At 44.6% G+C, this 12,550-nt stretch overlaps 1 protein-coding gene across 1 annotated transcript in view; it reads right to left on the bottom strand.

The window, feature by feature from the left end:
* Mmp20 (matrix metallopeptidase 20) overlaps positions 1-3,001 on the bottom strand; it is a 40,616-nt gene extending 37,615 nt beyond the window's left edge. Inside the window, exon 1 of the mRNA NM_001106800.1 lies at positions 2,855-3,001. Coding sequence (NP_001100270.1) covers positions 2,855-2,977 — 123 coding nt within the window. The 5' untranslated portion in view covers positions 2,978-3,001. The remainder of the gene's footprint in view (positions 1-2,854) is intronic.
* Positions 3,002-12,550: the final 9,549 nt, after the last annotated feature.

The following is a 12,550-nucleotide window of genomic DNA, read 5'->3' as shown; positions in this document are numbered from 1 at the left end:
TCTCTCCCTACCTGAACCCTGATTGGTCAGACTAAGAAAGATGCCTTCACCAAAACTTTCTGACCTCATTCCTATCTAGAATGGGACCATCTTATTCTTTCTGTAAAGGACTGTGGTCAATATGTTTGGTTCTACAGACTGTAGTCAGCCATTATAGCACAAGAGCCTATACAATGATCTGCCCAGGACTGGTTGATAGAAGGACATTTTCCCAAACCCTAGACTAGGATCAGAGCCTCTCTCTCACTGTATGATTTCTATTCTGACTGAGCACCAGCATGTAATATATGTCGGGAAGGGGGTACCACAAAGACTCTATAGTTTCTGAATTAGAGAAGCATGATTCTGGAGGGGGGAATTACATTAGGAGAGAAAGGACCCATGAGGGTCCCAGTAAAACACAATTTATAATTTTAGTAACCAGAGCTACTTTGAATTGAGTTCATCTACATATGGCTCTGGTCAAAGAAAGTTAGACTCAAATGGGTACCTACTGTTAATATTGGGATTTCTGTGGAAGTGGGCATCTACTGTTGATAATGGCATCTTCTGTTAACTATATGCAGAATTGCTGTGGCAAATGCTCCCTGACTTCTCTCATGTTGTAAAAGAAACTGATTGACCAGAATGGGTGAGTGGCAAAACAATTAATGGAGACAGTTCAGTCAGTGTGCATGGGGACAGTCCAGTGTATACAAGGACAGTTCAGCATGCATAGGGGACAGTCCAGTGTGAATAAGGGACAGTCCAGTGTGCATAGGGGACAGTCCAGTGTGCATAGGGGACAGTCCAGTGTGCATAGGGGACAGTCCAGTGTGCATAGGGGACAGTCCAGTGTGCATAGGGGACAGTCCAGTGTACATAGGGGACAGTCCAATATACATAGGGGACAGTCCAGTGTGGATAGGGGGCAGTCCAGTGTACATAGGGGGCAGTCCAGTGTACATAGGGGACAGTCCAGTGTGCATAGGGGACAGTCCAGTGTACATAGGAACAGTCCAGTGTACATAGGGGACAGTCAGTGTGCATAGGGGACAGTCCAGTGTGCATAGGGACAGTCAGTGTACATAGGGGACAGTCCAGTGTACATAGGGGACAGTCCAGTGTGCATAGGGGACAGTCCAGTGTGCATAGGGACAGTCAGTGTGCATAGGGGACAGTCCAGTGTACATAGGGGACAGTCCAGTGTGCATAGGGACAGTCAGTGTGCATAGGAACAGTCCAGTGTGCATAGGGGACAGTCCAGTGTACATAGGAACAGTCCAGTGTACATAGGGGACAGTCAGTGTGCATAGGGGACAGTCCAGTGTGCATAGGGACAGTCAGTGTACATAGGGGACAGTCCAGTGTACATAGGGGACAGTCCAGTGTGCATAGGGGACAGTCCAGTGTGCATAGGGGACAGTCCAGTGTACATAGGAACAGTCCAGTGTACATAGGAACAGTCCAGTGTGCATAGGGACAGTCAGTGTACATAGGGGACAGTCAGTGTGCATAGGGGACAGTCCAGAGTGCATGAGGACAGTCCAGTGTACATAGGAATAGTCCAGTGTACATAGGAACAGTCCAGTGTGCATAGGGACAGTCAGTGTGCATAGGGGACAGTCCAGTGTACATAGGAACAGTCCAGTGTACATAGGGGACAGTCCAGTGTACATAGGGGACAGTCCAGTGTACATAGGAACAGTCCAGTGTGCATAGGAACAGTCCAGTGTACATAGGAACAGTCCAGTGTACATAGGGGACAGTCAGTGTGCATAGGGGACAGTCCAGTGTACATAGGGGACAGTCAGTGTGCATAGGGGACAGTCCAGTGTACATAGGAACAGTTCAGCATGCATAGGGGACAGTCCAGTGTACATAGGAACAGTTCAGCATGCATAGGGGACAGTCCAGTGTGCATAGGAACAGTCCAGTGTGCATAGGAACAGTTCAGCATGCATAGGGGACAGTCCAGTGTACATAGGAACAGTCAGTGTACATAGGGGACAGTCCAGTGTGCATAGGGGACAGTCCAGTGTGCATGAGGACAGTCCAGTGTACATAGGGGACAGTCCAGCATGCATAGGTCTCTAGCCCTTGGTCCCAAGCTGGCCATGGGTACATGGACAGAAGGACAGTAGCCACAGGCAGAGATGGAATCACATGCAAGCTGTAGTTTCATCAGACTTTTGGCCCAGATGGCACATCTACAACACCTTTCTCTATTGCTAGGAATTCTGTCATTAGAAATCCACTAACTTCCTTTAACCAACTTCTCTCTATTTGGGATGATTTTCAGCCATGGAATCTTTACAAAATTCTAGCATGGTTGGTTGTATCAGTTCCTTCACACCACAGTCAGATAGGAGAGACCACAGGACAGAAAGTAAAGTTGAGGTAAAGGTTGTGGAGAAACACAGACTAGGGGGAAAAGACTCCCAAATGAGAAGGAAGCATGGCCTGTCTCAATTCTGACCAAGGTCACCTTGACCATAAAAGTCATTTTTCAAAATGTGAACATAAAACACCTTTTCCTTGTGGCTGCTAAGCACTCGGTATTAAATTCGCAGCCTGCCTCAGTCTTTATATTTCTTCCTTAAATACTTGTTTTTGAGTTTCGTACATTGTATAGCCACATTCAAGTTCTGTAGGGTGCGAGCCACCCTCACAGGTGTTTTGTTCAGCTGTTAACTCAGCCATGCAGCTCATGCACCTGACCAGGCAGTGACCTTAGATGGCATGGCTCACGGGACTTCTCTGTGGAGGTGTAAAATGGTTTTTTAAAAATAATAATTTTTGTTTACTTTCTTATGCCCTGTTGGGTGTTCTGGGTTAGGAGAGGAAAGAGGGCGTGGGACAGAGAGTCACAAACCTGTGCGAGGTGGTAGTTGCTCCTGAAGGTCCTAGGGGTGGCTGCGAGTAGGGCGGGGGCTGCAGTGGCAAACTTTAAAGCTGTGACAAGGACAGCAAGGCCAGAGGCAGGTAGCACCTTCATCTCCTCTTGGTCGCTTGGTGATTGTATCAGCCCAGGGGACGGCAGACTGCACATTGGCACTCAGACCCCAAGCTCCTTTTATAGAATCACATAGGTCTGGGCCCTGCAAGTGATGATTCATGTCTCAAATGGTAATTACACAGCTTGTTTCTTCTCCCCTGATGACGGGGTAACAGCCATGCACAGGGATCAGGGAAAGCTTCATTCTCTGTGATTGACCAAATCATAAAGGGAGAGAAGTGGTTACTTTTAATGACACTTGTTAGCTATGTAGAGGAATCGGTATGGGCTTTATTTGAATCTCATCCATTTGGTAAGTCCTACTTTCAAGAACCCCCTTTCCGTTATGATTATAGAAAGAGCAGGGGCTAGTGAGATGGCTCAGTGAGTCTTTACTGAGCCTCTACTGCACCAACGGCAAGACTGCTAACCTGGGTGAACTCTCCAGGATCCACGCAGTGGAGAGCAATATGTTTACAAACTGCCTACGTGTACATCATGGCACCTTCCACGTCCTGCTGTAAAAGAACGAACGAATGAATAGGTCCACTTTAAAAAAAAAGGTAAATGATCTGAACATAGTTGGATTATAGTACAATTGAGCTGTCTACACTTTCAAGTCAATCTTCAGTGTCCTGTATCTGCATTTCCCTCTACATTTCTTAGGAGATGGTGCTGCTGCTGGTGGTGCTGCCACCGTCAGTGCTGGTGTTGCTGCTGCTGCTACTGGTGGTGGTGGTGCTGCTGGTGTCACTGCTGCTGTTGCTGGTGGTGGTGCTGCTGGTGATTCCAGCACACACAAAGGCAACTTTACATAACCTCATGCTGATGAGGGCAGAGAGTGACCCCATAACTGCTAGAAGGCACCCGGAATACTAGACAATACTCGCCATTTTAAGTGTGCATTTTAAGTTAGTTCAGAGTCATCCGTGTGTGTGAGTGTGTGTGTGTGTGTGTGTGTGTGTGTGTGTGTTCATGTGTGCAGGCACAGATACACATGCGTGTAGAGCCCAGAGGACTTTTATTTTGAGACAAGACTCCTCACTGGCATGGAGCTTGCAAATAAGCTAGGATGGCCCTGTCCGAAGCAATGGGGTCATAAGAGCATGCTATCGTGCTTGTTTTGGTGGGTTCAACCACTTCGTCCAGAGGCTTGGGTAAGGACTGAAGACGCACACGTGATCAAGGCCTCCCTTCTGCTAGTTTCTTAACATAGATTCTGTGGGTGGAACCAGGTCCTCACGCTTACTGACAAGTGTGTCACTAACTGAGCCATCTCCTCAGCCCCTGGCCTTATAGTCTTTAATCTGGAGAAAGGTTGGCAGGCCAGAAAGACTGGGGTTAAATTGCAAGGTGTTTCCTAGCAGTGTGAGAATGGACAAATGATTTCACGTCTAGGAGCTCTAGAGAGGCTCCTCCTCACGTGCAAACTCGTCAGCCTTACAGGGCAGTGCTGGCTACAGGACAGTGCTTGTTGGTGCCGCTTGGCATCTGGCATTCTAGGTCTGAGAAACGGAAGAAGCCACTCTTGTCTGATTCAGAGAAAATTAAAAGCCAGGGATATATGTGGGAAAGAAACTCACATTTTCCGTGTGATCAGAAGGAGACACTGTAAGCCTCAAAACCATGTCCTCCACCTAGTTCCTTGCTTTTAACACGATTTAAGGTGTCAGCCAATCAGAACAAAGCTTTCCCTCCAGTCTCCAAAACCTGTGCCTTCCGCAGCCAGACTGCTCATCTCTATTTCTCCTTGTTTTTCCTCCTAACAAAACCTTCTTACCCCTCTTTGGGTGTAGCCTACTCTGTGGCTTGCTGGGCACGAACCCTGGTTTGTAACCCTTTGTCGTCCTTGCATAAATTCTATACTTGCAGATCGTTCCACTCAGGGCTTCATTTATTTCTTTAAAATGTTTTATTTATGTTTTCTAAGCTTTGGCAGTTCAGGTCCTAATTTTGACTCCTGTGCATATGATCGACCACCAGGTTGATTCAACTCTTTTGGCTGTGATATCTTTATCTTTTAAATAGGAGAACAATACCAACTTATAAAGCATGGGGCGAGTCCTGACACTGAGATCTTAGCATAGTGTAGGGGAGAGGTTAGTGCGTATGAGTTCAGCTCTGCTGCTTTTTCTTTCAGTGCCTGGAGGCTGAGTGGCTTTTAGTAAATGTGCTGTTGTGTGTGTGTTTGGGGGTAGAAGAGGTCATGTGCCTGTGTGGTGTCCAGAGAACAACTTGGAGGAATCAGTGGTCTCTCCTTCCATCACGTGAGTCCCAGGAACCCAACTCAAGTCATCAGGTTTAGCTTAGCCACAAGTTCACTTGCCCACGGAACATCGTAGCAAACCTCACTGTAAGTCCTAAAGCTCTTCAGGTGGTCCCGATGCTAACACTGGAGAATCAGTGAATCGGTTGAGTGAGTATAATCGTGGAGTCTGAGATAAGAAAATAAGAATATGAAAAAATATCAAGAATATGCCAGTCCTGAGGATTATTCATAACTGTCTTTGTCCCCAGTGCTTTGTCCTATGACATCTATCATTTGGAACTCATCTGTGAAATCTGTTGTAAGGAACTTATCACCATTACCTCTTAAAGCCTCACATTTAGACAAGTTTGAAGTTATACCCTCTGTGATCTCTCTCTCCTTACTGCATTCTCATGTCCTTTGCTAAATGGAGGAGAGAACATGGGAGCTGAAGCTGCAGGGTCTGAGGAGCAATCGAAGTTTGTTAGATAGAGACATCACATTAAATGTATATTCTGGGATAAATAAATCACATCTCAAAAAAAAAGAAAGAAAAGAAAGGAACAGACATCGACTATCCTCCTTCAGCTAACTAAATTATAAGCTTCTTGATTGTTCGATAGTGAAAACCACCTGCATTTGTCTAATGAATTAATGACCTTTTGGCTTCAGAAAGGTAAAAGGCATTACAACAACCATTTCACAAAATGGTAAGCCTTTGTGGCCTCTACAGCCTCCTGTACAGCTGCCAACTGTGAACAAGCAGGCAGTCTTGACACAGTGGCTCATGTTGCCCTCCTATTTCCTCCCCAAAATATGTTCTACCACTGCATCTTGATGACACCAACAGAAAGAACACAGAGAGGCCAGGTGTCTTAGCTTGATTCTTTTTCTTTTTTCTTTTTTTAGATGTATTTATTTATTTTATGTATGTGAGTACACTGTCACTGTCTTCAGACGCACATGAAGAGGGCATCGGATCTCATTAAAGGTGGTTGTGAGCCATCATGTGGTTGCTGGGATTTGAACTCAGGACCTCTACAAGAGCAGTCAGTTTTCTTAACCACTGAGCCATCTCTCAACCCCTTAGCTTGATTTCTGTCACCATCAAAAACTGCTGGCCAAAATCACTTTAGGGGACAAAAGGATTTGTTTAGATCATCATCAGGGTGGCTAAAAAGGGACTAGAGGCAAGAAATGAGGCAGAGACTAGCAATGGTCACTGCTTAGGGGCTTGCTCTTCATGGCCTTCTCGGATTGGCTTCTTATACACCCTCTGCCTCAGGCCAGCGCTATCCAAAGTGACTGACATCCATCTTCAGTCAAAGGAAAAGCTCCACACACACGCCCACAGTCTAAAAGCGCTCTTCAGTGGAAAGCCCCTCTTCCCAGGTGATACAAGCATACCAGGGCTGCCACGGAGGGGTGCTGTTCTGAAATTTGGAGGGCAAGAGACAGAAAGAGATATTCTTACCTCTAGCATGTGAAAAAGTGTGGTAAGTTCCACTTTGGAAGCAAAACTGGAGTAAAGTGATCTAGGTACTTTTGGAAGGTTCTGATATCCGCTGTTCTTGTCTCTTGCTACGTGTGGTTCATGTGTGCATGTGTGTGAGAGGCATGTGTCCAGGTGAGCATGGGGAGGCCAGAAGATAGGTTGTCATGTCTCTCTTATGACAGGGATGGCTTCTCTGTTGCTTCCTGCTGGACTGCCAGCCCCCAGGAATTCTCTTGCTTCTGCCTTTCGTCTCCCTGTAGGAGTGCTGGGATTACAGATGCTTACAACTGCACTTGGCTTTACATGGGTGCTAGACATTTGAACTCAGGTTCCCATACTTCTACAGCAGACTCCACCCACTGAGCCATCTCCCCAGCACTCAGGACTGTTCTAAGGGCTGGAAGCAATCAACTCCAGCAGTCCCAACCGGAACATTCCAGTTAAGTGTAAACGCCCCCAGGAAGGTAGCTGTTGGCTTATGTAATTATGTCATTTTTATTTAGCATGATTATATTTGACTTCAGATGTAAGACCTTTCGTCCTTCTGAAGAATGAGGGTAAATATTCTTTGTTAAATGTCTGTGTTTCACTATTACATTATAAACTCTACAAACATCAGAGCTCTTTGCATTCTGTACAGTGACAAGCAATGAGACCATTTTCCTTCCAAAACCCTCTTCCAAATGCTCCAGTAAACAAACACTATACTGAAAGCCAGAGTTGAGTGTTTAGGGAGCAGGTGAGGTGGCTCAGTGGATGAGGGTACTAGAGTGGGCATGCTCAGATGTCTTGGGCTGGGACGGTTCAGTAGGAATGCACTTGTCTATCATTCGGGAGGCTGTGGGTTCAATTGCCAGGGGCTTGGAAAGGACAGAAAACAGAGCAAACAGAAATTAGAACTCTTTAGACACAGGTAAAAGTGAAAGGACTGGACTAAGCAGGCCTTTGCTAGCAACACCGTCATCCCTCAACACACCATCTAGCTCAAAAGTATTTCTGCCTGCCTGCTCAGGTGTGGGCTGTGTGTACAGAACTCATATGTGCTCCAAACGTTATTCATACTCATAATTAATTCACGTAATTATGCTATTTATTCATAATAGTTATAATTTACACATAATTTATAATTTTGCAATGAGAAACAAACCCTTGAGGTTTTCTTCTCTAGGAATATGTAATAATAAATGTAATAAAAATGCTATTTTGTTTTTTGTGAGAGTGTCTCAAGATGTGGCTTGGGTAGTCTGGAACTCGCAGAGACCTATGTATCACTTCCTCTTGAGTACTGGGATTAAACATGTGCCCCACTACACCTGGGAATTATTTCTGCTTATTCATATATTTATAATATTTATTAGGTGCCAAGTATTTTTTAAACGTAAATATGAGACCTGTTTTCATACTTCAGGAGCTCAGAGTTTAGGACAATAAGAAGAGACTGAGTGTGGAAGAGATCTTAGCTAAAAATTGAATCTTTGTGACAAAAAAAAGTCTTTGCATCCTTCCAACAAGTCACACCAAGCACCAGAAATGAAATTATATTTGGGTGAAATTATATTATATTATATTCCACTCTTAGGAATTTTTGCTACAATAACAACTAATAAAGGCAAAAACTGTTTATATCATGCCTAGAGTGAAGACCTGGTAATGTCTACAAGGGAACTGACTCAGCTATCACAATTTCATAATGATTAGTGATCTGTCGGGCAGAAAGTGCTGGAACGAAACAGCAATGGCAGCAGTGGGGTGAGGGTGGCAGGGTCCACACCTAACACTTCTTCCATATTCTCCTTTAGTAAAATCTGCATACTTAAAAAAAAAGAAGGCAGTGAGTTTTTGAGATGGTAGGAATGAGTGCTCCACACTAGATTTACAGAAACAGAATACCTTTGCAATGGATTTGGTGAGACTGTTCAACCCTTGGTCCTTTACCCACCACATCTTCCTGTATTCGATTCACCAGCACTAGCGTCAGTGCCAAGGCACACCGGAAATGTAATTAGAACGTGCTCCTCCCACGGTCCCAGATTGTTCAGGGAGAGATATTGGGATATAAAGTCAAAGTAGACTACAGTGAAATTAGTGCAACCTTAGCGGTCTTTGAATGTCTAAATGACATTCAAGAGGGAAAGCTCACCTCTACCTGGACAGCAGATGGTGGGGTGCAGAAAGGAAGAGTCAGCATGGGCTGTCTACCAGGCGGAGAGGACAGTGAGATGTGCCTAAAGGAGTGATTTCAAGTCAAGGGGATTATGAAGTGAGGCCATGTCCCCAAAGGTCTGTTCTGCAGGACTTGAAGTTATTTCTATACTCAAGGTTATGAGGGTGGGGCAGCAGCAGGAATCTAGGTGGGGGAGGAGGGCGGAGACTTACGTGTGGTGAATCCAACGACCACAACAGGGAGGGAGAGGTCAGGAGTTATGTGCTGAGTGAGCTTTGAGCAAAGGCCAAAGCCACGACTGGAATCTCTGGTCTGCAGAGCAGACCAGTGAGGCTTCCCCGCACAGGGCTAGGATATGGGTAGCAAAGAAAGAAGGCAGCAGGTGGGCAGAATGGAAGGGAACCATCCTGGGGTCACCATGGCAGTCCTGGGGTTGCCACGGCATCAGTAAGGGTTTATTTAAAGGACTTGGAGGAGGGATGGATTGGGCAACCTCATGGCAGCTTTTTGTTCGTAGACACTAACGGCATGTGATGGGAAACCACTGGAGGGTCTGGGAATGGCATGATAGGTAGAGTCTATATTTCTAGAAAGATTGCTGAAGGGAGCTCACAGCCTGGACTGGAAAAAAGTAGGGTGGAGGCCAGGGGCAACAGAGTGGTGGGACTAGTGGAGCACCAGTTGGGTGGCTCACTGTGGAGTTATCCTACGCCGTGAATTCAGGGATCCAAGCGTAAGCAGTTAGCATTTCGTTTGTCCTCTAGAAGCCTTGGTCTATGAGGTAGTAATCACCTACGTGAGGGCTTGAGGTTGGGTAGGAAACGTGCACATAGCTGCCTGTGCGGAGTGGAGGATGTCAGAAGTCTGATGAGAGCACACTCCCCATTGCCCAAACATTTTAGTGACTCAGTTCAAATTACAGACGTATTTTGGTATGAGAATCAGCAATTTCTGGAAGTTGGCAGTTTGCTTTTGAAAGCATCCCCTGCCTCCAGTTGTTAAGCATTTGATCCACCTTCAGTGTAACGGTGACTGTATCCTTCCAGAATTCCCATGTTGAAACTCTAACTTCCAGGGTGACACAGTTGGGACATAGGACTTTGGGAACTGATTTGGTCACAAGGGCGTTAGAGACCTTCTAAAGGGGCCTGGGGAGAAGCTTTTCCTCCTCTCCTATGTGAGGATGTATTGGAAATTACAGTCTATGACTTAAGAAAGGCCTCTTGATCTTAGACTTACTAGATCACAACTGTGAGAAATGGCCTTGTGAGGTTGATAAGCCACCAAGTTTAGGGTGTTTTGTTATAGCATCCTAGATAAAGAGACCAACCCGAACGGTCTCATAATGCCAGGCAGGAGGGAGTACTTAGAGAATGGTAAAAGCCTGTACCAAGAGACTTATACCAACTCATCAAAGTTTTCTCTGGGTTTGAGCACCAAATATATAATAGTGAGTTGCATCTCACTGAATAAAATACCAACTTAGTTATGTGCAGTTACAAACAGACAAACAGCAATGGGGAGAAGAGAGACCCTTAAAGATAGCAGAAAGCCACTGAGTGAATATTTGCAGAAAATGATAGTTTCAGAAAACAAGAGTTAAGAGAGAAGTATAGTAACAGTTGAGTCAGAGGAATACTAGAACACAGGTGTCAAACAATGGGGTGAAAAAAAAGAATAGAGGTTTTTCTGTGGATATTTTTCTATCATATTCTACATAAAAGTGCAAAAGCCAAGCTTAATCCTGAGATTATGACACAAATATAAATCAAGTAACATTCTGCAAAACAGCTGGGCTATGATTTTAAAATTATCAAGGTCATGAAGGGAAACTGGAGAGTTTGAAAATTCCCAGAAAATAAATTACAGTAGTCAGAAATATGGTATTACTGGAGACGCCATCCAGGTCTGGGATAATAGACTCACTGCTATGTGGATTTATGAATATATAAAGTGCATTATGAATATATATATAGCATTAGATAATAAAAATAAGTAAACTATGAGTGTGTTTAAAAATTTAGTGTGTGTGCATGCTTGTGTGTAGCCATGTCTGTATTTGTGTATATGTTATGTATGTGTGTGTGTGCATGTGTGTATTGGGATCAATCCTCTAGTCTGATGTGGCAGCATCTAGACATACCATAGTCTTGACTCCATCTACAAATTCTGTGATCTAGATGTCTGGGACTCTATTAATCCTTGGTAGGAGTAAAGGTTCATTTTGTAAGATTCCTCCAGACTCCTGTACATTGGAAGGAAACACACAGAAAGTCAGGGGCACACAACCAGCCCTTCCACTGATCTCCAGAGAAGCACAAGTAATAGCAAATCCTTCCATTAGCAATCAGCTCAACAGAGATCTTGTTCTTTCTTTGAAAGCACCGTGAAGGCAGTGTGCCAAAAGCTACCTGTGAAGTTAAAAAAATCCAGTTGGGCGAGAAGTGAGTAGGATAGAGGAAGCTGGATCAAAAGATGGTTTCTTTGACTGAGACCAGAATTCTGTTCAGCATACACTGTGAACAGAGCTGAAAACAAAGCATGAGGGACTGGCATGGAGCTCACTCAGTCTGTAGGGCACTTGAGTAGCAGGTGGACCATGTGTCGCATCCCTAGCACCGTGTGACCCAGGGATGGCAAGCAGCTGCCACCTCAGCACTGAGCAAGTGGAGGTGGAAGCAGCAGCTACTGTCGCTCTTCCTGACACAGCTAGTTGGAGGTCAGCCTGGGCTCCACGAGGCTCAACCAACCAACCAATCAAACAAGAAACAAGCAAAAGTAACAATTGTTGAGATAATTTCCAGTTCACTGTTGATCAGAATCTATGATTACATATACTGTTTCTGCACAGCAAAATAAAAAAAAAAAACCAAACAAACAGATTTTTGAAATTGAATTCTGGGAAAGCAGTATTTCAAAAAGCATGAAATCCAGACACTGAATTTTAAGAGAACTGAGAAGTCAGTCAGTCAAGTATGGTGTCCTGCACCCTTTTTTTTTTTAAAAAAATTATTTATTTATTTTATGTATGAGTACACCATATCTGTCTTCACAGACACCAGAAGAGGGCATCAGATCCCATTACAGATGTTGTGAGCCACCATGTGGTTGCTGGGAATTGAACTCAGGACCTCTGGAAGAGTGGACAGTGCTCTTAACCGCTGAGCCATCTCTCCAGCCCCGGTGTCCGGCACCTTTAATTCCAGCACTTGGGAGCTGGAGGCTGGAGGATGAAAAATTTGAAGGCAATGAGTCTCAGGTCAATCTGGGCTATGTGAGATGCTGTCTCAAGTAGGCAGAAGGTCAGGCAACACAGATAAGTGCATTCTGAGGATGAATAAAGCAAAAAGTAGGTAGTAATGGTTTAAAAGAAGTGTAACTAACCAAAGACTCGTTGTGTCTAACCATGTAATCATAGCCATTGAGGAACAGGGGATGCGGTCACGGTGGAGCTTCCTACGCTTGGTTCCCAGCAAACAAATGTGTTTTCCATTCATCACTCTTCTTACACAATTTTAATTTTTATGAGGGCAGAACCATAGAAACCCCCAATCTGTAATCTGAAAGTAATTATATCAATAAATTTCAAGACTCAAGTAATGGGTAGCTAAAACTTCAGTTTTGTGTTGTAACCTAATTTTAAGGACTCATTTTACTAGAATCTAA

Source organism: Rattus norvegicus, chromosome 8, assembly GCF_036323735.1.
Source record: "Rattus norvegicus strain BN/NHsdMcwi chromosome 8, GRCr8, whole genome shotgun sequence".
NCBI classification, from domain to species: Eukaryota; Metazoa; Chordata; class Mammalia; order Rodentia; family Muridae; genus Rattus; species Rattus norvegicus.
Note: the sequence above shows the minus strand (reverse complement) of the source record. Positions and strands in the feature narration are given on the sequence as shown.